The sequence below is a fragment of the Seriola lalandi genome, unplaced genomic scaffold (assembly GCF_002814215.2).
Source record: "Seriola lalandi dorsalis isolate HSWRI2012SDOR001 ecotype SW California unplaced genomic scaffold, Sedor1 jcf7180002054673, whole genome shotgun sequence".
NCBI lineage: Eukaryota > Metazoa > Chordata > Actinopteri > Carangiformes > Carangidae > Seriola > Seriola lalandi.
In genome coordinates, this window is record NW_019525226.1 from 964,879 (window position 1) to 991,001 (window position 26,123).

Genomic DNA, 26,123 nt, shown 5'->3' on the forward strand with positions numbered 1-26,123 from the left:
CAAACAGTGACTTGGTATTTTTTATTTAGAAAATGACTTCATGAGTCATCAGAATGATTTGCCAATTTACTTTATGAAGATCGACTCACTGATTAAAATATTTTTTTTTAAATATATTATCTTAATTTTTGCATTAATATTTAATGTGATGAAGAAGTACTTAGGATTTGAGTTTTTAGGACCGTCAAACTTTGTACAAACTGATACATTCTTATACACAAAAGACACGGCTGTCCATCTCTGCCAACAATGAACTCAAGAGCAAGAAAATTTTCTTCGTATTTTGGACAGACATGTTTACTTGATGAACAGCATCAGCCTGACTAAAAGTCTGTCCAGCTTGTACAGTACTTGTGTTTTACTTACTAACCTGAGGCTTGATAGTCTTACTATAGCGTCAGAGATTTCTCTCATCGCTTCTTAATCATTGCCAAATTAATCAGACTCACAGACATTTTTCACAGCAGACATTTTAACTTGTCATAGCAGGGAAAGCACAGCTGGAACTAATTACATTAACGATCATCAAGCAGTTGTTGCGGTTTAATGAAGCAGTGAATGGTGTTATCAGTTACACCAGTGTAAGGCTCTAACTATTACTTTCTTGATTAATAATTTTGACTTGAAAATGACCAAATATTGTGAAAAAAGTCCAAGGTGACTTATTTAAATGTATTGTTTTGTCTGATCGACAGTCCAAAAATATTCAGGTTACAATATAAAACAGAAAATCTTCACACTGGAGAAGCTGGAACCAGCAGATGTTGGGCAGTATTAGCTGAACAAATACTCTGGGGGTCGACTTATTGATTAATCAATTAATTGTTGCAGTGCTACACCTGTGTTTGACATGTCAGAATGTCTGCTGTGAAAAAGTTCTGTTTATCTTCATGTTCACTGTCCTCACTCACTCACTGGTCATATGCATCTTCCAACAGTGAGTCTGTGCTCTCCGATTTGGGATCTACTAATTTAAATTATATCCTTACTGGACAATTTTTACCTAATTAATCTTTGACGATGAAAGTGGAGATGATTTTCAGTTAATGATTATTAGATTATATTTTCCTTAAACATTTTTTAGGGCCACATCCAAAATATAATCATCAGTTAGTATGAAACATGACACTTGAATTTCTTGATTCTCACTGGCTGGTAGGTGTGGGTTAACTTTTAGTAACCTCATAGTTTAACCGGACGCCTGTGAAGCAGAAGTTTGTAGTTTTAAATCAATGTGCCCTTATTAAACTGCTGATAAAGACCGCAACAGTGAGGCTCAGCTAAACAGCTTGGCGCAAGGGTTTTGCATGAATCTGGACGTCCAGATCAACAGACTGTAGGACGAGGAAAGACAGAACTTTAAAAAAAAAAAAAAAAAAAAATGCTGCAGTGAAGCTGTTTGGTGTCGGGTGGTTCGTTGCCTCTGCGTTATTGATTACAATCATAGAACACACAGACCTGTTCAGATATGGCACTTAACCCATGAAAAGGCCATAACCTTTGTTTTCTGCTTGTGGCCACTCAACACATGGTTCACTGGAATAGTGTATTACTTCACAGAAACAAATGGTTTCATTTGAATAATCTTAATATAATAATAATAATAATAATATTGATAAAAATGATCAAGGGGAAAAGATTGAGAAAATGTGTAGCCAGGTTTAGTTTTTTGTCTTTTCCTACCGATCACTCGGGTTTGGAACCACAGGTCCAGATTAGAGATGCACCTACTCTGATATCTCAGCTCAGGGAATCTGCCGATACCAATTACTGACCTGAACTCTTTAAGATCGTTTTCTTATGTGAGGTTACAGGAGGCCAGGGATAGCTGGATGAGTGAAAACTGAGTAAACGGCTGTCTTTGACTAACGAATATAACTGATCAGGGAATCATTGAGTTTTATAATGACATTGACAAAGAAACTGTATTCTGTTTTCCGTCATGTAGACTGGTCAGGTGTGGTTGATACAGTGGATCAGATCTCTGCCTCCTCGGCCTGTGACCAGAGATTTCCAGCTCATAGTGTTGTAAAATAGCTGAGTCATTTCCTAACTGCACATCCTTTGCTGCAAAGACGAGATCTGATTTGTCGATTTCTTGCAGCTGGACTGATTCAGTTTTCACCCCTGTTAATTCTGGCGTCCATCTCCAGGTTCACTCACCCTTATCCACACCGCTATAAATTAATCATATACTTTCTCAATGTTCTGAATATGAGGGCCGGCTGCAGCAGCAGGAGGGGAGCAGATGGCTCCAAAGTTCAGTGTTTACTGTCACATTTTGGCTGCCGTCACACTTGGCTTGCCTTTTCTGAGCTGTAATTCTGAAGACTGAATTTTGTAATGTCAGATCCTTGTGCGTCCACATGTCTCCTCGAGATGGCTGCGAAGTTTCTCCTGTGTGTGTGTGTGTGTGTGTGTGTGTAATCTCCATCTGTGACTGCGTTGCTTTTTCCTCTCCTCCTATGCTTGTTGGGCGCATCGTGGCCGAATATCATCAACAACATTAATGTGTTAGATGATGTTATGACCTATGACAGTGTCTTTTTTTTTTCTCCTTTTTGTACATCAAGGCCGTATAAATCATGACTCCAGATTTAAAACTTAACACGTCCTGTTGTGAATCAGAAGATAAAAGTCACAGTTGAGCTTCTAATGTAACTTTAGCCTGTTTTCTGACACAACTGTCAGTGGTTTTTGATGTGCTTTGTGCTCTGATACTAGAAAAAAAATTGACATCTGCACAGCCACATCATATAAAAACACTGCCTAACTGCAAAATACATCGGAAAATGATCTGAATTTAGTTCTGCTTTCCCTTTTTTCGATTTCTCATTTACCTTCTCTGCTTGTGAAGCCTCATTGTTGCTGTTTGGTTTCTTTTTCAGATTTATTTAAAGCAGAAGCAGTTTATAACACATTCTGTCTTGCCATCAAAACATGATGGGGAGAGGGAAATGTAATTCAGGCGAGCCAGTAAAGAAAACGGCCTCCCTGGGATTTGATCACCGGCAAGCAGAGATAATGCATGCGGGGAATTTGGACTGGGAGTCATCACTATTCAAGTACAAGGTCCTGGTTTGAACCCAAGCTGCAGTGATTGGCACATGCTGCTTCAGTAGTCAAGTTTTTTCACACAACAGCAATAAAACAGTACGGGGGACGGCCGCCGCTCTTATTAACTGTCTTATTTTTGCACTGTGACCGCTTAACAACAGGGAGACAAGTAAACCGATACACTATGTGCTACAAGTATGAGGACACGCCAAACATTATAGCCATATGCGATTGTTGTTGAGCATCTCATTCCAAAACCGTAGACATGAATAAAACAGCCTCCTCTCTTCTGTGAAGACTTTCTGCAAGATTTTACAACCTGGCTGCAGAGATTTTCTTCCATTCAGCCACAGCAGCATTAGTGAGCTTGGGCAGTGATGTTTGGTAATAAGGCAGGGCTCACAGTTGGCCCTCGAGTTCATAACAAAAGTGGTGGGATGAGGTTTAGGTCAGGGCTCTGTGCAGGAAAACCAAGCAGCTGGAAGCACACTACATGATAATATCACTGTATGCTGCTGCATTCAGATTCCCCTTCAAGTAAGAAGCTTAAGCAAAACTTTAAAAACAGCCACACACACCATCAGTACGTTGACAGAAGAGTGTTCTGTAAGTGAAGACTGCAACAAGACGTTATATGATGATATGTTTTAGAGATGTAAGACATGCCGAGAATAGATGTTTAGTTTGGTAATCAATTAGTCCATTGACAGAAAATTAATAGTTGATTATTTTGATAGTTGATTAATTTTTTCAAGCAAAAATGCAAAAACATTTGATGTTTCCAGCTTTGTGAATGTGTGGATTTGCTGCTGCTTCTTTTCTCACATGATATCAAGTTAAATATCTTTTGGGGTTTGGACGGGTTGTTAAACAAAACAAGCAACTTGAAATCATCATCTGGGAAATTGTCACAGGGCCAGCCATGTTTCAATTAAGTTAATAATCCATAAAAGTAATTGATAGATTCGTCGCTGGAAGGTGTCATGAAAAATGAGCTACTGTAGAGATGGGGAGACGAGATGTTGTTGAAATATGGGAATAATGGCGCACATTGTCAGACAGTCACTGCTGGAAAGCACTGATATTGTTGCACTCCTGTCCACACCGCTGACCAATCACAACGCAGCAAAGTGGGTGTGAATGTTGAATTGTTGGATTCGGAAAGTGGCTCGTCCAAACCAGGAAGAGTAGCCCCAAACCAAAATACACAAGAAGGCTAGTTGGACAGGGGTGTCTACTTATTTCTGGTTGTTTAGTGTATGTTATACTGGTTGAACTTTAGTGCCTACAATATCATTTATTAAACAAGAGAGGCATTGTTGAGGGTCAGGATGTCTTTTTTCTTTTCCCCAACACCCTGTTTATATTCACACACTTACACACATTCAGGCCTAGGAGTTGCCCAGTACAACAGTTGTAATGATACAAAATGAAGAACTACAGACGTATCAATCACAAGCCCACTCCTTTAGCCTTCAGGCTGCTGCTGCAACATGTATGGTCAGATTAATGTCAGACATCTGTATTGCTGTATTTGTTGGCAATTAAGTTACAAGAACTGCAGCGCAGAAATCAATCCCAAAGACAGAAGTTTATTTTTTTTAACTGTAAAATATCCTTTTCAGTACATGTCTTCATCACAATTATTCTTCTTCAAATGAAAACCATTTACCAGAATTGTGAAAATGTTTCTCTATGGAAGGCTGTATGTAAAGTATGAGCTTGGCCACTTCAGACACCAGTATTGGCAGGTAGAGGTCATTTGAGTGTTCGGTGTGTGAAGCTTGAAGGTATGGTGTGATTATATTTTGGACTGCAAAACATGCTGAACGCTAGAAAAATCCACCCTCCGGTTTTGATTAATATTTTGGCACAGATCGAATGTCTGTCTGCGCAGGGAGAATATTTGCTAAATGTAAGATGAATTTAAAGTGGTAACGGCTTCATCAGAATACATTTTTCCAAGATAACTGCCCTCTGAATATTTCTCGCTGCTTTCGGCTTGTTTTGTAGTTTTAAACAAATGATATCTGGTGTTACATCAGACTGTTTGATGTAAAAATTCATTTGTTCCTGAAAGTGAGGTGATGATGAGTTGTTTATTTCTGAAATGCACAGATTAGCTGAGAGCATGGAGAGATGGGACCTGTAGGTTCATATCAGAGTTGAGCCCGCATGATGCAGGTTGTGCAAGTTCCCTCTTTCTGTCTTGTGGGATCATTCAGACTCTTCTTGAGTTCTGCGTTTTATTTGACTGGCCTTTAGCACTTGGCATTCAGCAATCAATAGCTCCAGGGCCAGAGTTTGATGGGATGAATACTAATGCGGTGGAACAGCATCGGTGTATAACTGGCTCTCTATAACTTTATATCTGACGTTATCTCTTAATCTTATTGAGAGCGTTTCTCGTGTGGCTCAGTGAATGATCACAGCCCAGTGCTGTTGTTCTGTTTGGTCACTGCATTAGGGCTCATCGATTACAGTTAATCTGCAGCTCCTAATTCATAACATGGTGCCATGTAAACAAATACTTCATCCCAGAGTTCCCTGCTGCGACTGACGGTCCGTCCTGTCTGGTTTATTGTGCCGTTAACAGACATTTGTTCGTATTATGTATTCAAGGACAGCAGTCATTTGTTGTGGCTCTAATGGTATTCAAGCTTTTCTGGAAACATGAGCAGAAACATGAAATTGCAATTACAGTTTTAATATGCATGTTCTCCTTTTCTATGAGTGTCCAGGGACTTCAGCTTTCTCCAGGGGCCTTTTCCTCATGTTATTCTTAAATTTGTTTGGCAGCAGGGTCGTGTATTGGTCACGGAGACCCTCTTAGAAATCACACACTGAAGTGAACTGCTAACTTATTGTGTATTAGTCTCTCATCTTAATGTCTTATGTCAAATGCAAAGGTGAATGCTACCACTGGATGGGCTGTCAAACTAAGACTTGAATAAAAAACCAATTGTCAGAACTGTTTTAAGTGTCAAAGAAAGATAAGAATGAATTCAGTCCCTTTCCTTGCAATTTCAAAGAATACTAATCATGGTTTCAGTTTGGAAATGGATTCTGACGGGTCTTATCTCTATAAGGAGATGGAAACCGAATGGTTTTTACTGTTAAGACTGAGTGATGAGACTAGAATAAGAATGTTAGTTCTTATCAGATTATCACAAAATTAAACCTTCTGGAGAAGACATGCGTATCAAGTAATGGATCACACATTTCGAACCTAACCTATGATAGAAGCTCGCCTGAGTAAATTTACTATCTCAACTAAAATCGTCCTAATTAGGGCTGGCAATTATCAGCTAAGATGTAAATACCATGTCATCACAACACATGGAGAAAAAAATTTAGAGGACTAGAGAGGAGTGCAGCACCGAAAATCCTCTATCACAGGGCGTTGTGTTGGTGTAGTGGTGAAGACACATACCGTGTATTGTGATTGCAACATGATTTTAGAGAGGGACCTTTTTTGTAAGTTATTCTCACACACACACACACACACACACACACACACACACACACACACACACACACACACACACACACACACCCCTCATTCCCTGTCACCTCACTACTGTCAAATCTCTGTCAAAAGGCAGAAATACCCCAAAAAAATATATGTTAAAAATCGTATCTCTGCATTCGTTTGAGTTGTGACATTGCCCACTATGGCCTTGCACCCAGGAAATAAAAAGATAACTGGCATAAATAGTATGAGAACATCTCAGAAGGTTGAAAAATTTGTGTTATGTCATTATTTATATTGTCATGTTGTCCTCTTTTGTCAAAAAGTTAAAACAAGCCTGAGAGTCGATGATAACAGCTGTGTGGTACCATAGTTACAGCAGTGCTTTGAGCTAAATACCAACACCAGCGTGTTAAGCATACTCACAATGACAATGCTGAAATGCTGATATTTAGCAGATGTCATCTTCGTCATTAACATTTGCTAATTAACACTAAACAAGTTGAGCTGAGGATGATGGCAATGTCATTAGTTTTGTGTAAATGATCATAAACCAATGTATTAGAAGTATTAAAGGAATCACCCAAATTATTATAGTTCATTGTGTGGAGAGGATGAATGTCTGTATCAGTTCATGACACTATATTCAGAAGTCAAGACATTTCACTCAAAACTGCAAACGTCAGCCTCATGGTGGCGCTAGATGTAAAGTCAGGGGATCGCTGGAGTCTTTAGGATTTGTCATCAGGGAACATTGAATGTCTTTTGCGCCAGCCCATTCCAGAGATGTTCTGTACAGTTCTGACCTGTTCATGGCCTTAAATGAAAAGTCAGGAGATCACCGAAGTCATTAAGATTTATCCCGTGGGTGTTATTGATGCATCTGCCAGGTTTTACTGATATTCATTCAACAGCTGTTAAGACATTTCACTCAAACCAAATCAACCCCAGGAAAAGTCAGGGGGGGGTCATCGGCCAAGTTTATATCCAAGTGTCCTATAATTTGACATTGCCGATTTGTTTTTGTTTTTTAATGTGCTATGGCAACTTTTTCCAATGCCTGACATCCTAGAACCTAAAATAGGCCGACAAGTATTTATGTTAGTATTAAAACAGGGCAAGCACGAGTCAGCAATACTAGCTGTAGTCTGGTGGGTGTGAGCTCCCTCAGCCCTTTATGAAGGTGGTTTAGGATTGGAAAAGCGAATAACGGTGGAGAAACATAAACCTACCACAGAAAGCTTCCCTGATAGAAATGAAATGAGGGGGAAAAGGCTTTTACTGAAGCACAGTTAACATGTTAGCACTGCATTTACACTCAAATGAATCTTTGTCAGTGTTTCATAGATAAGATAATAATGTTTGAGCTTTTATTTCATGCAACACAGAATCTGTATCAGAAAATATTTGACATCATTCTCTTCACTTACTCAGCTTTAATTTAGCAGAGATATGTAGACGAGAGGACAGATAACGTGCAACAAAGGTTATTTAATCAGACTTGACTCTGTGTTGTTGCAGGTACAAAGCCTGATCCCACTGAGAAATCAATTAGTATTCAGCTTTTATTTCAACACACTGCAGTAAAAAAAAAAAAAAAAAGATATGAAAGACACAAAGAGAAGAAGATCTGATTTCCTGTGGGCTGATGCAATGTCAGTATCATTTATATTGAGGAAGGTCTGGGACTTTCAAACCAAAGCGACCTCTTAAAGACCATTTCTTCCATTTTTCAAGACTGTCATTTTACACCGGGTCAATATCTGTGACGTTGACTTATAAGTCAAGCAGTTTATAACACATAGAGATTTAGAAGCTCCATTGATGTTGGCTACTGTTTGGCTCTGTAATAAAGACTATAGAGAAACTAACAGGCTAAACAACAAACAGCAGTGGGCTTCACCAGGGCAATTAAGCCCACGTTTTTAATAGCAAACTGATTCATTTCTTTAATCAAAGTCGGCTTTATCCTTGAAGTGCAGTCAATTTTAATTAAGCTGAAACACACTACAGAAGCTGCCGTTCCTGTTCTGTGAAAACCCTCAGAAATTTCACATTTATATTGAACAGGTGATAAGAAATGTAATGGGTTTGTACAAGGGGAGTCTAATTTCAGATTGTGTGTTCCACAGTAGTTTATGTAGACCTGCACATTATCGTGACAGGTGAGATTTTCCTCCAGTTTTTCTCCTGTGTGCTCAGCTTTATTGACATGTTTACCTCTGTCAAAGGCCTTGTGTTTCCACCCCTGATGGTTTGTTTGACAGGCAGCAGGAGAGCTTGAAAAAACTTCCAGATTTTCTGGACAGGTTTAGAAACAGTCGCTTGGATTCAGAGTTTGGGTTTCGGGAGTGATGGCGACTTATAAACCAAAACTGCACGAGCTGATAACCCGAAACCAGGTGCTAAATCCTGAGGGAATAATTGTAAGGACAAGAATCATTTTTAACTTGAAATGTTGGTAATAGGGATAAAATTGTTTGCTGCAACAGCAATTTGGAGAATTTGGGGAATTGTCACCATTTGCAGTGGTTTTCGCTCTGTTATACCTCCCCTTACCTTCCCTTATTAAGTAGTAATTTAAATGCTGGCTTTGTGGCATGTCATTTATCAAGCATGTTTTAACAAAGTGCTTTTACGCTGTAACTCTACACGGCCCAAACAAATTGCTCTTTCTGTGTGCTCCTTGTTATCGACAACACTGTTGCCAGTAATTGCCGCAGGAATGTAATATTCAGCCTAAAGAGCAGCTCAAAATTGTCTCTGTTCCTTCCAAATTACTGCAGCTTTGATTTGATTATTCGCAGCAAAACATTAACCCAGCTCTGATTGAGGCTTATTGTACAGCCTTTAACCATGTTTTCGCCGCTGCACAGTTAATGCTGCTTCATTCCTTGAATCTAATGTAAATTCAGCTGCGTGAAACGTACCGTCAGCGCAGTTATGATGCCTTATGTAGGTCAATTCTTCTTCAGCATTCACTGCTTGGCCTTGTGATGAGTGATTTCATTTTGCGAGGGAAATGCGGTTTTATTATTCATGCTCCAACAGAGATTGGAGTTGCGGTGCATTAAAGCATGACGTTGTCATTTCCCCACTCTCAGAACTGTTATTCCCCTTGCCCCAAATTGGAATTAAACCCACCACTTGATGCCTGCCCTAATTGTTTCTCTCTCGCTGTCACAAACGCTCTCTGGACTTACAGTATGTCATTTTAATGTTTGATATTCTTTTGTAGGGACCTCCCACCCCCATAAAAAAAAAAAACGGCACTCTTAGTAGTTATTATTCTGCAGCTTGCCTGTTGAGGATTCATGAGTCTTTCTGTCATTGTTTGATAACAGAAGTGGATTTTCTCACTTCAGATTTAATGCATACTGGTCTCTGCATTTTCTAACTCCAAAATTGATCTGAACTGCAACACGATTTTTCTACAATGAAGTAGCTAAACACATTAGGTGAGTAGCGTGAAATTGACCTCTGAGAAGTAGCAGTGTATGTGAGTTACATTGTAAAGGCAGCTATTGAGGTAACTCACACGAAATGGATTCTATTTGGGGCTCTTTGCAGTATGCATATCACCTTAATGCCCTTACAAATATTGCCTCATGGTGGTTGCACTTTAACGGCTGCTGGATAATCAGCGGCCCAGATAGAATCACAACTTTTCTTGGGAGCAGTTTCTCCCTGTTTGTTGCTGTAAAGCAGCATGAGGTCCCATATATCTTTTTGGTACTGTCTCCTCTGTTGATCTAATTGGATACCCTCTGTTGCCTACAATGAATCATTGCTGGACCTCTTCTCTCCCCTGAAGTACTTATTTTTATTGAATGCAGGGTTCCCCTGAATCACAAGGCTCAACCTTAAAACTTGTATTTGTCCCTTGGCTCCAGTCATTGATCTTTTTTTTCTTCTTCTGTTTTTTTTAGAGCTGCGTCAGTATCACTTTTAATCCAGCAGAGGATTATAGTACTGCTTTTATGTGTCCTGCCTCCCTAGAGAAAGGCCAGGAGTTCAGGCCATCGTCCCCACTCCACTAATTGACTCTTAATTTGTTAATGCATTTTAAGGTGGAGTGAAAAAGCTAACTCCTCTTTGTGTTCACATGTGGAGATGACACTTCCATCCATCCTCTGTGTATCCTCCTCTGCCCTTGACTCTTGACCTCTACTGATGCAGAGGAAGCTTAGAGGTGACACGATGGAGCCGTTTTGACGTGCACCCCACGATTTCTCAGAAGTTTAAATCCTGCCAGTTGTTAGGCTCCTCAACGCTGCGAGCATCTCGCTCGGTTGCTGATCCACACTTTGAGCACCTCCGGGAAAGTGGCTCTCGCTGAGCCAATCGAAGGCAAAGATTTTTTTAATTACTCGCCCGTTGCAGAATGGAAAGCCACAGATTTAGCCTGTGGGTATCATTATCGACTTGAGTGTATGATGTTTTAATGAGCCCGGTGTTTAAATGATTTGTTGCAGTAGTGTATGCTTGAAAAGCTAATTTGTTTGTTTTTCTGCTGGGTTTTCAGTGAATGGATTCTCGGTTGACTCGGGGGCAGATTTAAGGCTTTCCAGACAGACAGACAGACCAGGATGTCAAAGATCACCAAGGCAGCTAAGGCTGTGAAGAAACTGGATGCAGGCGGTGTAATCCGGGCTATAGTGAGGTCAGGACAAGCAGCCCCTGGACCCCCACTAGGCCCCATTCTGGGACAGGTAAAATTACTTACGGTTTCACTTCGTGTTCCTTCTGTTCGCTCTGAGTAATCGGGAGTATTAACTTAATTGCAGGAGCAAGGCTTCATTTTAACAAGTCACCTTCTGCACACAGTTTTCATTAACCGTGAGACAACCTGATCCTTCCTCACTTTGTGAATCGCATAGTTGCCTCACTCCCCTCAGTCACCTCATCGTACATCTGCACCAGCACCTTCATCTCCTCCCATAGCCCTATTCATATTCCCATTCTTATTCTAGTCGCACAGCTCCATTGTGCAGGTGGGTGCCACACTCTGCCTCAGTCTGCAACTGTTTTCTCAGTTTCCAGGCCAGAGACACTAACACCTCCATCTGCAGCAGCTGTCCATATACATTAGCCTCACACTTTACAAGCCAGCTGATGAAATGGGATTGAACCTGTGAAGGTTTTGTCTTTAATTCTTGTATACTTCTCTCTGCTTCATTGTTCCATAGAGACAGCGGAGGTTGTCTTGTTTTTTATTGCTCAGGGATGCACCACTACAAGTTTTTCCACCACCGATGCCAATTCCAACCAGAGAAATTTATGTATTGGCAGTACAATAATAAAACAAGTTAGCAGTTCTCGAGCACTGAGCAGTGAAAAAAGACGGTTCGGAGTAAGCGGATAAAAATAACTGAGGCTGAATTATTTTGTGCAGTGAAGAAAATCATCCATTTGTGTTTGAAAACAGTTAAATGCCAACTTAACTATCTGTTCATTAACCTCATCTTCGTTTCTAATCACACAAGTGCATTCCTTTAAATTTATATTTTATTTTACACCATAAAGGCACAATCTTCTCCCGCTTTAATGTTCATTCAGCTATTTAAATTTGATTGTCCTTTGCAGGATTGAAAGAACGCAACCCTGTGGCTCATTCTGTACATACTAATCATCCAGTTAGCCTCTTTAATGGACAGTACTCATCAGCCTAGGATGCTGTTGCTCACTTGGAATCCAGATCAATTCTCACTGTGAATCCATCTTTGTGACTTAATGACGACAATGGGAAAGTGAACACAACTGGCAAGGAAAGGAGCCACACATGATTAATAATATCAGGAAAAACCAAATGTTTCGATGTCAGAAAGGAGTTAAATGATGTGAAAATATCATATATTCTCTTATCTGACATCGACAGTAACAGTGCCAGTGCTGTTACTTTATGTTTCTGTCCAAAATGAACTACTCTGCTGTCACCAGCTGCACTATTACAACTATAACACAAAATCAGTCCATAAATGGAAACCTCATCTCCCTGCCACACTGGGACTTAGACTTAGTGCTTGGAATTGCTAATATTAGTTTCAAGTCATTTTAAACTCATTTGTCTTCTGTTTTGCTGAACATTTCCCAAATTCGTCAGTTAATGTTTTGGTCTAGAAACTGAGAAAAAAATGTTCCAATTTCCCAGAGTCCAAGGAGGCGCCTTTCAAATAGTTTTTTTTCTTTTTGTCTTTTGACAAACTCTCCAAAACCCAAAAAGAGTCAGTTTACGAATAATGTAACAGAAAACTTGTTCTCACATTTGAGAAACTGGAACATGTTTTGCATTTTGCTTTAAAAATGGCAAACCATTAATCAGTCGTCAATTATTTTTTGTCCGTTGGCTATTTGATTGTTTGACAGATAATTTCAGCTCTATCACTCTATTTTGATTTAGTCGGTCCTGTCATCTTCTCTCTCTAATGGTTTCCTCCCACCTAGTTTTACTTATGAAATAATTCAACCTCACACAATCCGACAGTTCTATAACTCTGTTCTGTTCCTCGGCCCTACTGAGTGTTTCACTGTCTTTTAACTCACCGTTTTGGTTTTATGGGCGACAACTTTACTGTGTCGGTTCACTCTTACCACCACATCCAGATTTGTTTTCGCTCTCAGCAGGCAGCTGTTTTCAGCAAATAAAAGCTCTAAATCCCACTTTACACTGTCTGCCCAATGCCGAACAGCTGACAAAAAAATGGTAACTAGCTGGTGAACATAGTGGAACATTTAGCTGCTAAAAAGCCAGATGTTTTTTCTCGTGAGTTGGAGAGAAAATGGAGGTGACAGAGTGAATGCTGGACTCCAAACATGACTCCAAATGAATGCTATACAGGGCGTTCAGGCCTCTTCAGTTATTTTCACATGTTGTCATGTTGCAGACTTATGCTGGAAAAAAACCATCCTTCATTAATCTCCACTCATTACCCCAGAACCCCAAATCTGAATTTTAGAATTTTTTGTATTTTAAGTATTCAGACCCTTTGCTATGACACTTAAAATTTAGTACAGGTGCCTCCAATTTCTCTTTATCATCTTTCTACATCTTGATTGGAGTCTTCCTGCGGTAACTTCAGATGATTTGGAAAAGCAGACACCTGTGTGTATAAAGTCTCACAGACGACAATGTATATCAGAGCAAAAAACCGACCATGAGTAGGAAGGAAGTGCCTGCAGAGCGCAGAGACAGGACCGTGTTGAGGCACAGATCTAGGGAAGGCTACAAAAAACAAAAAGATTTCTTCTGCACTGAAAGTTTCCAAGAGCACAGTGGCCTCCATGATTCTTAAATGGAAGAAGTTTGGAACAACTGGGACTCCTGGGATTCCTAGAACTGGCCGCCTGGCCAAACTGAGCAATCGGGGGAGAAAGGCCGTGGTATAAGAGACGTGACCAAGAACCCGATGGTCAGTCTGGCCCAGCTCCACAGATCCTGTGTGTAAGAATTACACTTGGGAACCTTCATGGCAGCAGAAATCTTTTTGTAGCCTTCCCCAGATCTGTGCCTCAACACAGTCCTGTCTCTGAGCTCTGCAGGAAGTTCCTTCCTCTTCATGGTTTGTTTTCTTCTCTGATGTACATTGTCAGTGGTGAGACCTTATGTAACTCCAGTCAAGGTGTAGAAACATCTCAAAGATCAAGAGAAATGGGCGGCACCTGAGCTAAATTTCAAGTGTCCTAGTATCTGAATATGTCTAAGTGATATTTCAGTTTTTCCTTTTTAATAAATTTGCAGAAATTTCTGAAATTCTCTTTTCACATTACCGTTGAGTATTGAATTTAGATTGAGGAGAGAAAATTTTTTTTTTTTTTTGCGCAAGGCTGCAACACAACTGTGCAAAAACTGAAGGGGTCTGAACACTTTCCAAAAGCACTGTACATCAGTTTCTGCCGGATGTGTAAATATGCACCTGTTTGCTAACAAGTTCGCTTCATCAGATTAAAAGCTGGCGATGTGTCTTGTTCTTGAGAACCTTACAGAAGTCATAAGCTTCAGATTAATGTGTGACAGTGACTTCACTGCTGAGGGGAAAAACACAGCGAGTGGTACAGTCATGTTTCCAACAGCTCAAATACACCCAGACATTTTTTATCCAATAATAAAGAGGAGGATCTCTGCTTGAATCTCATCCCATTTCAGCATCTTTTATTCCTGCTCAGAAATACAGTAGCCAGGATTTAGATGCTGCCAAGTAAAGAGAGCGTAATAACCTAATTTCACCGTCTCTCCACTGTTTACCACTTAGATATATAATTGATTTTAAGATTTTTACTGATCACATTTAAGGCTCAGCTAAATCTTCCTTCCCCTCAGTGATGCTGGAGGCCTCTGGGTTCCCTCTGAGCTGAGGAAGAAAGAAACTCACTCAAGGTCATTGAGTTTTTCGACTTGGCACTTTTGTAGCCATTCGTGCATAAGGTTCTTTAAAATATAACTGACAATTCACTTTTATACCTTGTTACCTAATTTTAACATTGTATGCCAAAACATGTATTTTTTATGCAGTAAAGTCATTGATCTCGGCTGACAGAGGGAATGTTTTTAATGGCAGCTACCAATAGGCATATATAAAAAAACTCCAAACAATCATACATTTTTGAACAACCCGTCGTCTCTCCCATGTCATATAAAACATGTCGGAGCGACATGAGTGCTGGTATGTCAGCATCAATGGGTGTGTGTTGTATTTTTGGATGTTCTTCCCTCCAAAAGAAACCAACACTGTTTCCTTCCCCAAAGAGGCTCTGGCTGGAATTTGATCGTTTTGAAGAATGTGAAATGTACGACAGCTCAAGATAACACTCAAACTAAGAATAGTGTCTCCTTACCAACTTCAAGAGGCCTGGTCTTTGCTGCCTGTGTCTGTTTGTGTGGTCCTTTTCACCTTCTACCATCTGTTCCCTGCTCTGTCCTGCCCAGATATTCTGTTTCAGCCAAGAAGGAGCCTATGTTAAATTATGGATGAAAGACTCTGTAGAAATTACTTTTAATGTAATTGGTTTAGATTTTTCTCGCTAAAACATCCCACTCAGTTTCATGTCTCTGTTCTTTGGAACTATTTTCTTTTATTTTTTCCTTTTCTTTCTCCACATCTTATGTGCTTTACTGCTCTTGTTTCTGATTTCATCACCTTCTACCTTGGCATTATATAAAGGCAAATGTATGCCTGTAAAGGGCTGCAGCTCACAATTGTCAGCCCACTCACACTTATAAGTACTCTACTCTTAGTCTAGTTCTGTACTTTATTTGAGCAATTCTATTTTATACTACTTTGCATTTCTATTTCACAACATTTCAAAGGTTTATATGGTACTTTTTTTAGCAACATTGACGAATACTTGCACATTGGTGCAGCTCTAAATATAATATGTTATTCTGAAATGCATTCTGAATTACTTATATTTGATATATTTTGATGCTAATACTCTTATGTTTTATGCATGTCACTTATATATTTCTACACTGGTAAAATATCTGAATACTTCGCCTCTGTTCAGAAAAGCAGCGAATCCTCAGGTTTGATGAGCTGGAATCAGCAAACGTGTGGGAGGTGTTTTTTGTTAATTGACTTAAACGGTTCCACCCTGATTCTTTTTCGTCTAATTTCGCTTAATTTCAGCAGCAGGTGTTACCCTAACATCTGAGACCTGCATTAGTATGCGTTTGTCTCCAGTATTGCATATCATATGATGAGTCTCAGGCTCTTTTGCATCATTTCTGTCTCATAGAATATACTTTGAAGTTCTCTCCAAGCGCTGTGGTGCTGATGGAGTGTGCTATGATGAATCATTTAGACATCTGTCTGTTAAATGTGGCTCTTGCTGCCAGACTAGGTGGGTGTGAGCTCACAGGCAGACTGTAGCTGTCGCTGCGTCAGGGGCAATGAGGTGAGATGGGTTGCAACCAAGTGCTCAACCAAGCAGAGCAAAGCCATATGTTTGTCTAGAGGTGCCTCCTTTTGGACTGTTTGGGATGTCATTGTTGTCGGGGCAGCGTGTTGTGCGCGCTCGTCTCTCTCGGCTCCAGTGTGCCATCAAGCACACACTGTGTGTAGCAAACAGTAAATAAATGGCAGGCGGCAGCCGCCCCGCTCTAGGCAATGGCCCCGGCCCTTTAATCTTAGCCAACCTCTCCTCCTCAGTTTTTTTTCCTCTGTCTCTGACTAACCACCCTTGACAGAGGAAGTGCAGAGAGGTAGGCTGCCTGTCGGCTGCGGGGCAAATTTAAACAAACGAGAGAAATAAAAGAAGGAGCGAAAGACAAAAAAGGGGAAAGTGACAGCTTTGGTACAGGAGAATAATTACAGGCTAGAGTGAAATTAGCACAACTGAACGGAGGGGAAGAATAGAGAGAGAGAGAGAGAGAGAGAGAGAGCAGTAAAAGAAGAAAGAAAATAGGAGAGTGGCTCGACTTTTCTTCAGGAGCAGACTATGAGAGTCGGTGGGAGCTGAGGGAATACGCTGAGCATTGTTTCCAGAACTTAACAGGTATAACAAATTCTAAGAGGTAGTCATTTACCGAGGCTGCTGCCTATGCAGTCGCTGCTTTAGTATAATCGAAATATGAGAAGTTGCCCAACAGTGAGTGCAACCAGAATGCGTGTGTTTGAAATGTAGAGTGAGCGAGGGAGGAGGAGATGAAAGAGCCAGGGTAGATGAGAGTTGGATGCTGTCTACTACACTGGTTATCCCTCTGTGGTTTTTTCCTTAAAAGTCTCTCTGAACCGGAGAGAAATTCCCCACTGAAAGTATAAACGAATTTCTTTTTGTGGCTGAGTGTGTACATTAGTCTTAATACATCCTGTAAAAACAGCCTGTAAATCAAGCAGAGAGCAGTGAGAATAAACGCTTGCATTTTGACAAATAGCCTCAATTTCAATTAATAGGACCATTAAAGCTCAGAGGAGAGGCCGACGGGTGCATTCACAGCCGCTGCGAGCGGAGAGCCCGTCCACTCTTGAGAAACATCACACACACTTACCACAAGTCTTGACATGCACACCCCATCGCATCAAGACTTCTCCTCTTTCAGCATTAAAGGCAGACAACACGACAGCACACTCAAGGATTACTGCGAGGGGATCCGGGCTGATGGGGCCGCTGGCGTAATTGTGATAAATGACGGCCTCTCGTCAGTGTGCCGCTCTCTGAAGCAAAGAGCACGCTCCTCTGCCTTGAATAAATGGGGAGCTTCCATTCACTTCACCAGTTCAGCATGAGGAAAACATAAAAACATGCAATTTTCTTTGACTGCAGAAAGAGAGCTGATTGACTTTAATGTAACGGAGGTTTTGCGAGTATGAGGCAGTTATTTGTTTCAAAAGCCTGTTGGCTATGAATAATTTGGACGGACTCCTCCTGTTTTTTCCCTATGTGCGGGCGACAGGCTGCCAATAATGCTCCTACATAATAGCCAATGAACTGTCAACACTAGGCAAGTATGAAACACTTTATTAGTTTGCACTCTGTCCTGGAGGTGTAGCTGACAACAGCTGTGGAATAACTTCACAGTATACACATGGCATATGTCCAAGTTCCACATGGTACACATAACGTGTTCGCCTCGTAACAACCCAGAGGCTCGTAGCTCCATGAGGAAACAAGGCACTTGACTGTACTGTACATCCTCTACACCTGCTGCTCTGACCCATAATCCCACGACACCCACATACTACAACACCCACATCATAACAAGGTTGTGAATGAAAAGGCTCCATTCATAATTCATATGGGATTAAAAAGTGAACTCTCTCATCTAAAGTGAAAAAAGGGATTTGATGGCGGGACAGGCAGCTGTCCCGAGGAGACTGTGAGACTAGTACAGATGACAAAAGATGGCAAAACATGAATTTTGAATATGTTTTGAAACTGTAAAGGGATTACTTACATTGGTATTCTGTCTTTGTAAACAGTGCAGTAAAATAGACCTGTAGTTTGTGTTACAATAGGATTCAGATAATGCAAAAATGCTTATTGCCTATCTCTTAGCCCTACCATTAAAAGACTTACTTCATGGAAACTCTCATTAACAGTTGGTATCTTGAATTATGCACATTTTGTTGTGTTAAAGTCTCTATTGGATGGTTTTAACAGCAATAGTTGAACACATATGAAACAGACACGAGGACACAGTATGCATCTCTGAAATCTCCACCCAGTTAACTGATGTTTAAATTCTGCATTTAAATCAAATAAAAGATGTCATAGGACCAAAAACACAGCTTGGCAGGGATGGTCAACCACGAGGCCCGTGAGTCTGCAGCTTTTCACTCCAACCAAACAGCACGGCGACTGCTTCCTCTGTTTAACGCTTTCTGCCTGACAAGAGGAAGTAATAAGTGAAATCTGTCAGTGTTACCTTTGGTGGGAATGAAAATCTGGCGCCGCTGCACTCGTGGTGGACAAACTTGACCCTCACAGGGGTCGCAAGATAAATCTGGGAGGTCATGAGGTTATGAAAAGAAAAATGCTGTGTATGTGGAAAAATAACATCTATATGCCACACAAATTGGTTATTTTTCTGATTATTCTGTAACCTCTCTATTTTTATATTGTGAAAAACAAGATGACACCTTCAGGCCTCTAAAAAGATTTTAAAAAATCGAAGAAAGGAACATAACTCAGGGTCACCAGAAGACTTTGATTTAAAGGTTCACAAGCCAAAGAGGTTGGGAACCACTGGGTTAGACTCTACATTGAAATACTGGAGCACAGTGTAGAGTGAGTTTTACTGCTAGATGGCTTTTAAATCTCATCTCTGTGCTGCTGAAGAAAAATAAATAAATCATCCCTCCACTGTATTAAAATTATCTCTGTGAAAGTTCCCTGTGAAGTACCAGAGAAAATATACACTGAAGTGTCACAGTTAATTTTTTTGGCATCTGATGGCAGAAGAGTTGCGATGTAATTTTTTTTTTTCCCCCACAAACCACATGAACTAAACTCAAATAGCAAATGTGTGTTTTCCTCACCTCTACTCAAATTCAGTATCTTCAGATTTTTATAGAGAAATAAAGCTTAAGTTTTAAATGTCAAAAAAAAAAAAGAACTCAAACTACAACGTCAAGATGTTTTGTGAAGGACAGAATTCAGCAAAATCGTGGCAGTTGAGGCAGTTGTGCCCAGATTGAAGAACAATAAACATTACTAGACTTCAGCTTACATTTCTGGAATATTCTTTACACACTGATAGATGTGTTCACAGTGTTCAATTTAAAAATACACTCCCACAAATCACAGCAATGCATTTTTAGTTATTCTTAGCACAACAAAATGTGCAGAAAGCCGAGCTTGCCAAATGCATTTCCACAGCTCTGCATCATAGCCATCACTGTTGTACTGAAATTCAATACAAGTTATCTGTTTGGATGTGATACTGGCTTGGCTGGTTTTCTGTGTGTGTGTGTGTGTGTGTGTGTGTGTGTGTGTGTGTGTGTGTGTGTGTGTGTGTGTACATGCGTTTGTGCATGCGTGCATGTTCAGACTGTGTGAGACTCTCTAGAGTTCATGGGAGATGAAAGAGGGTCCTAAGGGCGTCTCTGCGGGCTCCAGGCTGACATGGGAGAGAGTGTGGCTTTGGGAGCGAGACAGTGTGTGATAATGAGAGGGAGGAGCTTTCCCCTGGGCTTGTCCGTCTCCCTGCTCCGAGCTCTGGCTTGGCAGGGTGGACTCTCCTGGTTCTGTTCCAGCCACAGTCCCAGCTCCTGCAGCAGCACGCTCCTGCTTGTGTCTCTCCCAGGCTGAGCTCAGCTTCACAGCCAGAGCCAGCAGGTTCTTCCCCAGGAACACAGTGGACACGCGAGGGTCCCTGTACCACAGCATGCCTGTGCCCCTCAGGGCCAGGGTGAAGATATTGATAGTGACCAAGCTGAGCCAAGGGTACAAAGCCTCCTTACGGGGCCCCCTCTGTCCTGGCAGGCCGGTGGCCCCCAGCTCTGTGAGGGCCACACACGGCAGCAGCAGCAGGAGGGCGTAGCAGTAAAAGAAGACCAGGCCCTCGGCCCAGATGGGCAGCTTCTGCTCAACGATCCCTCCGGTCCCCGCTGTGACCCCTCCTTGGACTTCCCACAGCCCCGCCTGCAGGTCCAGCACGTCCAGCAGGTCCACGACCACCCACAGCAGCCGGCCCCGCACCTCCTGCTTCCTGCGCTGAGGGGTCATGTGGTCAGCTCCCGTCAGGATTAGGAACAGGGAGGGCAGGCAGATGGACAGCAGCAGCGTCAGGGTCTTCCTGGCCAGCGGGTCGGGCGGCCGGTGTTCCTGCCTGTAGTTGTGGCAGACGAAGAAGAGCTTGAGCTGGAGCAGGGACAGGAACAGGAACCAGAGGGCGTTGGCAAAACCGCGGCGTGGCGACCGCACCTCTGACACCACGCCGGCCGACACGAAGCGCAGAGCGAGCAGAAAGCCCACATCGCCTAGCAACACCACCGCACACTGCCAGACGCTCGGTCCGGGAAGACCATGAGCCCCCAGCATGCTCTGCTCCAGCAGGTAGAGGTCCACCACTGCCATCGTGCTCACCGTGACCAGGGTTGATACGCACACCTGGGGCGTGGGCACCATGCCTGAAAGAGACACAGAGGCACAGTGGGAAATCTGTTACATGAACAGAATTCAAACTCTGCTCACATCATCCACACGCTGCCATCTGTTCCCACTAACACTGACAAATTTGCAGGATAAGAAGATGTTGGTTTTTTTTTTTTTTTTTTCCTCCAGCACAAATTTAAAAGGGAAAAAAAAAAAAAAAAACCTAATGTAAAATAGTTTGACGCTTGTTGCTATGGTTGGAGACAGTAGCTGCCGAGTAAGCACTGAGCGCCCTTCATCTTTGGCCAGCGCTACATCTGCCCTGGCTGCTCAAGCTGAGAAGCCTGTTAAATTGTTTGTTTGTTTTTTTGTTTTTTTTTTAACTCTGCAGCGCTTTGAATTAAATACTTTTCATTTTCCATAAAGGTCTTGAACAAATGCTCCTTTTTGATTCTGAGATTTCCGCCAAATTCTCTGCTGTTACTTTTTTCTCTTCATTTTTGTTGTTTCTGCTCTTTTTTTTTTTTTTTCCTTTTTTCTCTCAGCTCATTCATTATTAATTAATTGTGTTCAGGCGCAGCTAGGTGCCCTGTCAAAGGCTTTTCTTTGCCTCTATAGTCTGCCATGTTTATTCTCATACTGTGCTGCAGACTTTAATCACTGCAAATTCCCCTCTCATTTCAGATGAATATTGATAACTTGCTATTTGTTTAGAGATGTGTTCGACTCGTGTCTTTGTGTACACACTGTGTGCAAATGGCTGAGTGCATGCAGGCAATGCTAATTTGGCTTCCTCTTTTTTTTTTTTTTTTGTTGCGGCTCATATCTCAGCCACAGACAATATAAACCTTAGTATTGATTTTCAGCATGACAAATGATCATTGACTGTACAGTGTAATCGAACCACCAACATCTCTTTGTCGTATTTAGCTGAAAGGCACAGCACAGACCCGCTGGACTGTCTGTTGTCTGTTCAGCGCCCCTCGGGGGTGTCAACCCTTCAACTGGATCGATGACATTATAATATAAAATCATTACCAGCTCAGATGTGTCGTAACGGCAACAGTTGAGCGTGATCGAGCGAGAGATTGTCAGCATGATTGCGGCCTCTGAGAAAAGTCTGCAAGTGAAAAATGTATATTGATATCTTGCTGATGGAAGACACATCACTTCCTTCACTGTAAGACTAACAGGAGCTCTGCCATCTCCTCGGTGCTGTGAAGAGGGCTGAGTAACTCCACTGGGTAAAAAAGGGGTTCTGGGATTGTGTGTGTGTGTGTGTGTGTGTGTGTGTGTGTGTGGAGAAGGAGAATGAGCATAAGACTGCAACTGAAAGATTAATAGGCCTTTTGGCTGCCTACATGCCTAATAAAGTGTTACTGTATGATGGTAATAGTTCATAAATAAGCTCAGGGGGAGAGAGGGTGAAAGTGATGAAGAGAAAAAGACTCAAATGCAGATAGAAAGTGACTTCCACCCACTTATAGAAAGACATGCATTTCATGAGCCAGCTTGGCCTGGATGAATCCAAATGTATTCATCACCGTGGGTATTGAAATATCACAGACATTAGGGTTTGTTCTGAAACAGATGAATCAAAGAGATGAGGAAAGGAAAGATCTCGACTGATTAATCCGCTCGGAGGCATGGTGGGAGGACAGGCATGGATCATGCCAGCATTCGTAATATCTGGTTGTCTACGAAGCCTTTTGTCTCACCGCACACTGCAACTTGATTATCATTCCCTGAAAAATTGAACGAATTTCTCCGAGCTGCAGATTGAGAGGATATTGGAATTTAAATTTGGTTTTTCTTTCTCTGGGAACAAACCCACTGTGCGGGGGAGGGAGGAGATGGAGAAGTTTGCAAGCCACAGTTGCAGCTGGCTTTTTTTTTTTTTTTTTTTTTCTTTTTTTTTTTTTTTTTCTTTTCCCCCAAGGAGGTCGCGCCTCTTAAGTTATTCCACCTGCGCCTTAAATTTCACCCTGGAAATCTCCCTTGTCAGCCGGTGTTTGTGTTTTGACTCCCTGTCAGCACAGTGTAATTTATTCTGTTCTGAGTGAGGGACGGGGATGACAGGCCGCGTGTCCACTCAGCTCATCAATAATGACTAAATTCATCATTCCCCTGTCTGGCAAGTGACACTGCTGTTGACAAGGTGAGGCAACCTATTTCTCTGTAAAGCATGAGTAATGGCATGTAATAGTGTGCAGGTGACAGATTTGTCCGTTTTTATTTTTATTACTGCCTTGAGCCTGTGTCCTGCTTTGCAATGAAATACCCCCCCCATAAATAAATAAATATCTTTTTACCCCACTAGTGCACATGGCTTCCCTCCCATGTGCACTACTGTCCAAGTAATCATCCAAAAAAGCTGCCCATTTCTGTGCAACACTGACAAAGATAAAGCAAGGGGTGGGGTTTGCCACTTGGATTTGTTTTCTATAAATACTGGGTGATTTCCAGGTGGACAGAAATCCATGCAGAGCCCAGATTAATTTGTCTACACCCAGTCCATCTCCACAAACAGCCCTCACGGAGCTGCACATAACATCAAAGAAGGAGCTCCTTCTCAAGTTGTCACAGGTGGCTGTGGAGCACCAAGGGCATCAGGACGAGGTCTGTGCCATTATGTGCAAACTAATTAATTAATGGAGAAGCGGGCAGTGTGCAATCCCTGATAATGCGCCGCTGAATAAATCCCCTCTCCAGACTTAAAGCCACATGACTCAAACATCTGTTGATTTATCAGGTCGCAGCCCAAGTGTTGCCCGAGGATCTCGTTGATGCAGTTATCATGAGTTTGAATTATCACGTTTTATTTTATTTTATTTTTATTTTTTGTATTATTGCCTTAAATGTGGTTATCATTAGCTGCCCCAGCATGCAGTGCTGTTGTGCGACGTCTGTGCATCCTCTGGCAATTTAAAAATCTCTACTAAACTGCTTCTCTGCAACACCTGTTTCATAACTGCCCTATTAGCCTAACAGCAGGTATTGTAGGGTTTATCCGTGCATGGCCGCTAGTAAAGTGAAGCTTTAGTTACCCAAACCATTCGTCTTGCACTTGGGCTCGATCCTCCTGGCTTGATTTACAGCAGGTAATGTGTTTATCTTCCCAAGTAGAAGCGCCGTCGGTGGCCAATAAAGTCTGTTTTATAGTCGCTGATGAGCCGGACTCGGTGATAAAGTCTGATTCTTACAGTCCGGGTGTTTGGATACAGTCAGGCTCCAGGGGAAGGCTCATCGAGAGGAAAGTCATCGCCACTGCCACACCAAGCAGCCCCGAGTTTGTTGGAACAAAAAAAATAAATAAATAACCCCCGGCTCATACTTATCAAGATTTGCTCCTCCGTGCAGATCTGGCATGGCTGATACCTCCGTCCCTCGGCTGGTCGTCGCAGAGGTTCGATCTGGATCTGGATCTGGATCCGGATCCGTCACCTCCCCGCAGTGTCGGGGTCTGCCGTTGTCGGTTTTTTATCTTTTAACACAGCAGCGGGGGCAGAGAGCTGTGCAGGGCTGCTGCTGCTGCCGCTGCTGCTACTGATGCTGCTGCTCCTGCTGCTCGGTCAGGCTCCGGCTGTGTGCGGGAGATGCCGGGGAAGTCGTTCAAGAAGTGGGAGCAGAAGCGGCATCAACGCGGCGGGGACGCGGAACCGTTGAAAGTGGAGACCGCAGACCGATCCGAGCGAGGAGATGGCACATGAGACGAGGGGGGGAGGCAGAGCGGTGCGACGGAGAGATGAGGACGAGGAGGAACTCACTCACGCTGTCCGAGTTTGGTTGTGGTGTTAATTTGTAAGCAGGCTACGTGCTCCAGTCCAGACTTCCCACCCTCTTCAGTTTCTCCTCCTCTCCTCCAACACTAGCTGTGGAAGTTTAGCTGGAAGAAGATGCTATGAATATTTTAGAGCACCGAGCTACAGTATACTCATTGGTTATGGTAATCATGATGATGCCACTTGCTGAAGATTAGTTGCATTGTTTGGGAGCAGGCGGATACCTTATTTATCCTTCCTCCTTTGAAATAGGAGCGGGGGAAGTGGAGCGAAAGATGCTTGTAGCCTGTAGACACATTTAGAGCTCAGAAGGCAGATGTTACAACTTTAATTAGCCCTCCTTCTGTCTACTTACTGTCTTAGTCACACAAGGAAATCATCCCTCTGTTGTAGATTAACTCATTACAGCTGGCTTACTGCATACTAAAACAGAAAGATTGGGAACAGGATTCTGAGTCAGATTTGGTCGAACATGAATCTTTTGGAAACAGTTTCAAAAAAGAGCTGGCTGCTTTCCTCATTCCAAAATTCAATTTCTGCTCCTTTGTCAACCACAGATGCAATTTTGAGGAATTTCACAGCATCACCTTGTCCTCAAGGTCCTGCTCCTCCAAGTGAATCTGTAGGCATCCCACTCTGCACCTTTACCACAGGCTCCGAGTCCTCAACTGCCTCGTTTCTGTGGCTCTCAGTGTGCCGGGTTCATTTTAAAGTGAGAGGTTTAATCAGGCTGGTGAGAGAGGGGATGGAGAGCCATCTTTCTTGTCAGATTCAGCTCTGCGCTCCGCTGACTTCCAAGAGAAGAGAGATTTTCCATTTTCCTCACTTCAGCATGGGTTTTTTTTTTTCTTTTTTTTTTCCTTCTTCTTTTTTTTCTCCCCTGTTCTTCTTCACCCCTCGGCTTCTTTCTACTCCCTTTTTGTCACCTCTCTCCACATGTTTATCCCATTCACTCTTCCATCCTGCTATTATCCCCCTATTTTCTTTTCTTTTTTTTTTTTGTTCCCTGTGGGTGTGGTTGAAGGTCACTCTGCACACTGGCTCACTTTCAGAGAGAGAGAGAGAGAGAGAGGAGAGAGGGGGAGCGATGCAGGAAAAAGGACAGAGGGGGAACGGTGACAATAGCAGAGGAGGGCGAGGGGCAGCCAGTTGGGCAGGCTGTCCACAGTAATGTGCAGTCATCACTTTTTGCCTCATGACATGATTGGGGAAGTTTGGAAGGACACATGGGGCTACTGTCCAAGAATGCTAACGGCGTCAACAGCGAGCCCGATCCACAA

At 42.2% G+C, this 26,123-nt stretch overlaps 2 protein-coding genes across 2 annotated transcripts in view; one reads left to right on the forward strand and one right to left on the reverse strand.

Moving 5' to 3' along the window:
• Positions 1-26,123, forward strand: part of mrpl11 (mitochondrial ribosomal protein L11) — a 41,041-nt gene that overhangs the window by 1,452 nt on the left and 13,466 nt on the right. Inside the window, exon 2 of the mRNA XM_023421671.2 lies at positions 11,055-11,241. Within this exon, the coding sequence (XP_023277439.1) occupies positions 11,119-11,241 (123 nt within the window). The 5' untranslated portion in view covers positions 11,055-11,118. The remainder of the gene's footprint in view (positions 1-11,054; positions 11,242-26,123) is intronic.
• On the reverse strand, positions 17,967-24,319 carry tmem265 (transmembrane protein 265). Its single transcript, XM_023421670.2, has 2 exons — positions 24,109-24,319; positions 17,967-21,096 (listed from the first exon to the last, which is right to left on the reverse strand). The coding sequence occupies exon 2, from the start codon at positions 21,092-21,094 to the stop codon at positions 20,030-20,032; it is 1,065 nt and encodes a 354-aa protein (XP_023277438.1). The 5' UTR covers positions 21,095-21,096; positions 24,109-24,319; the 3' UTR covers positions 17,967-20,029.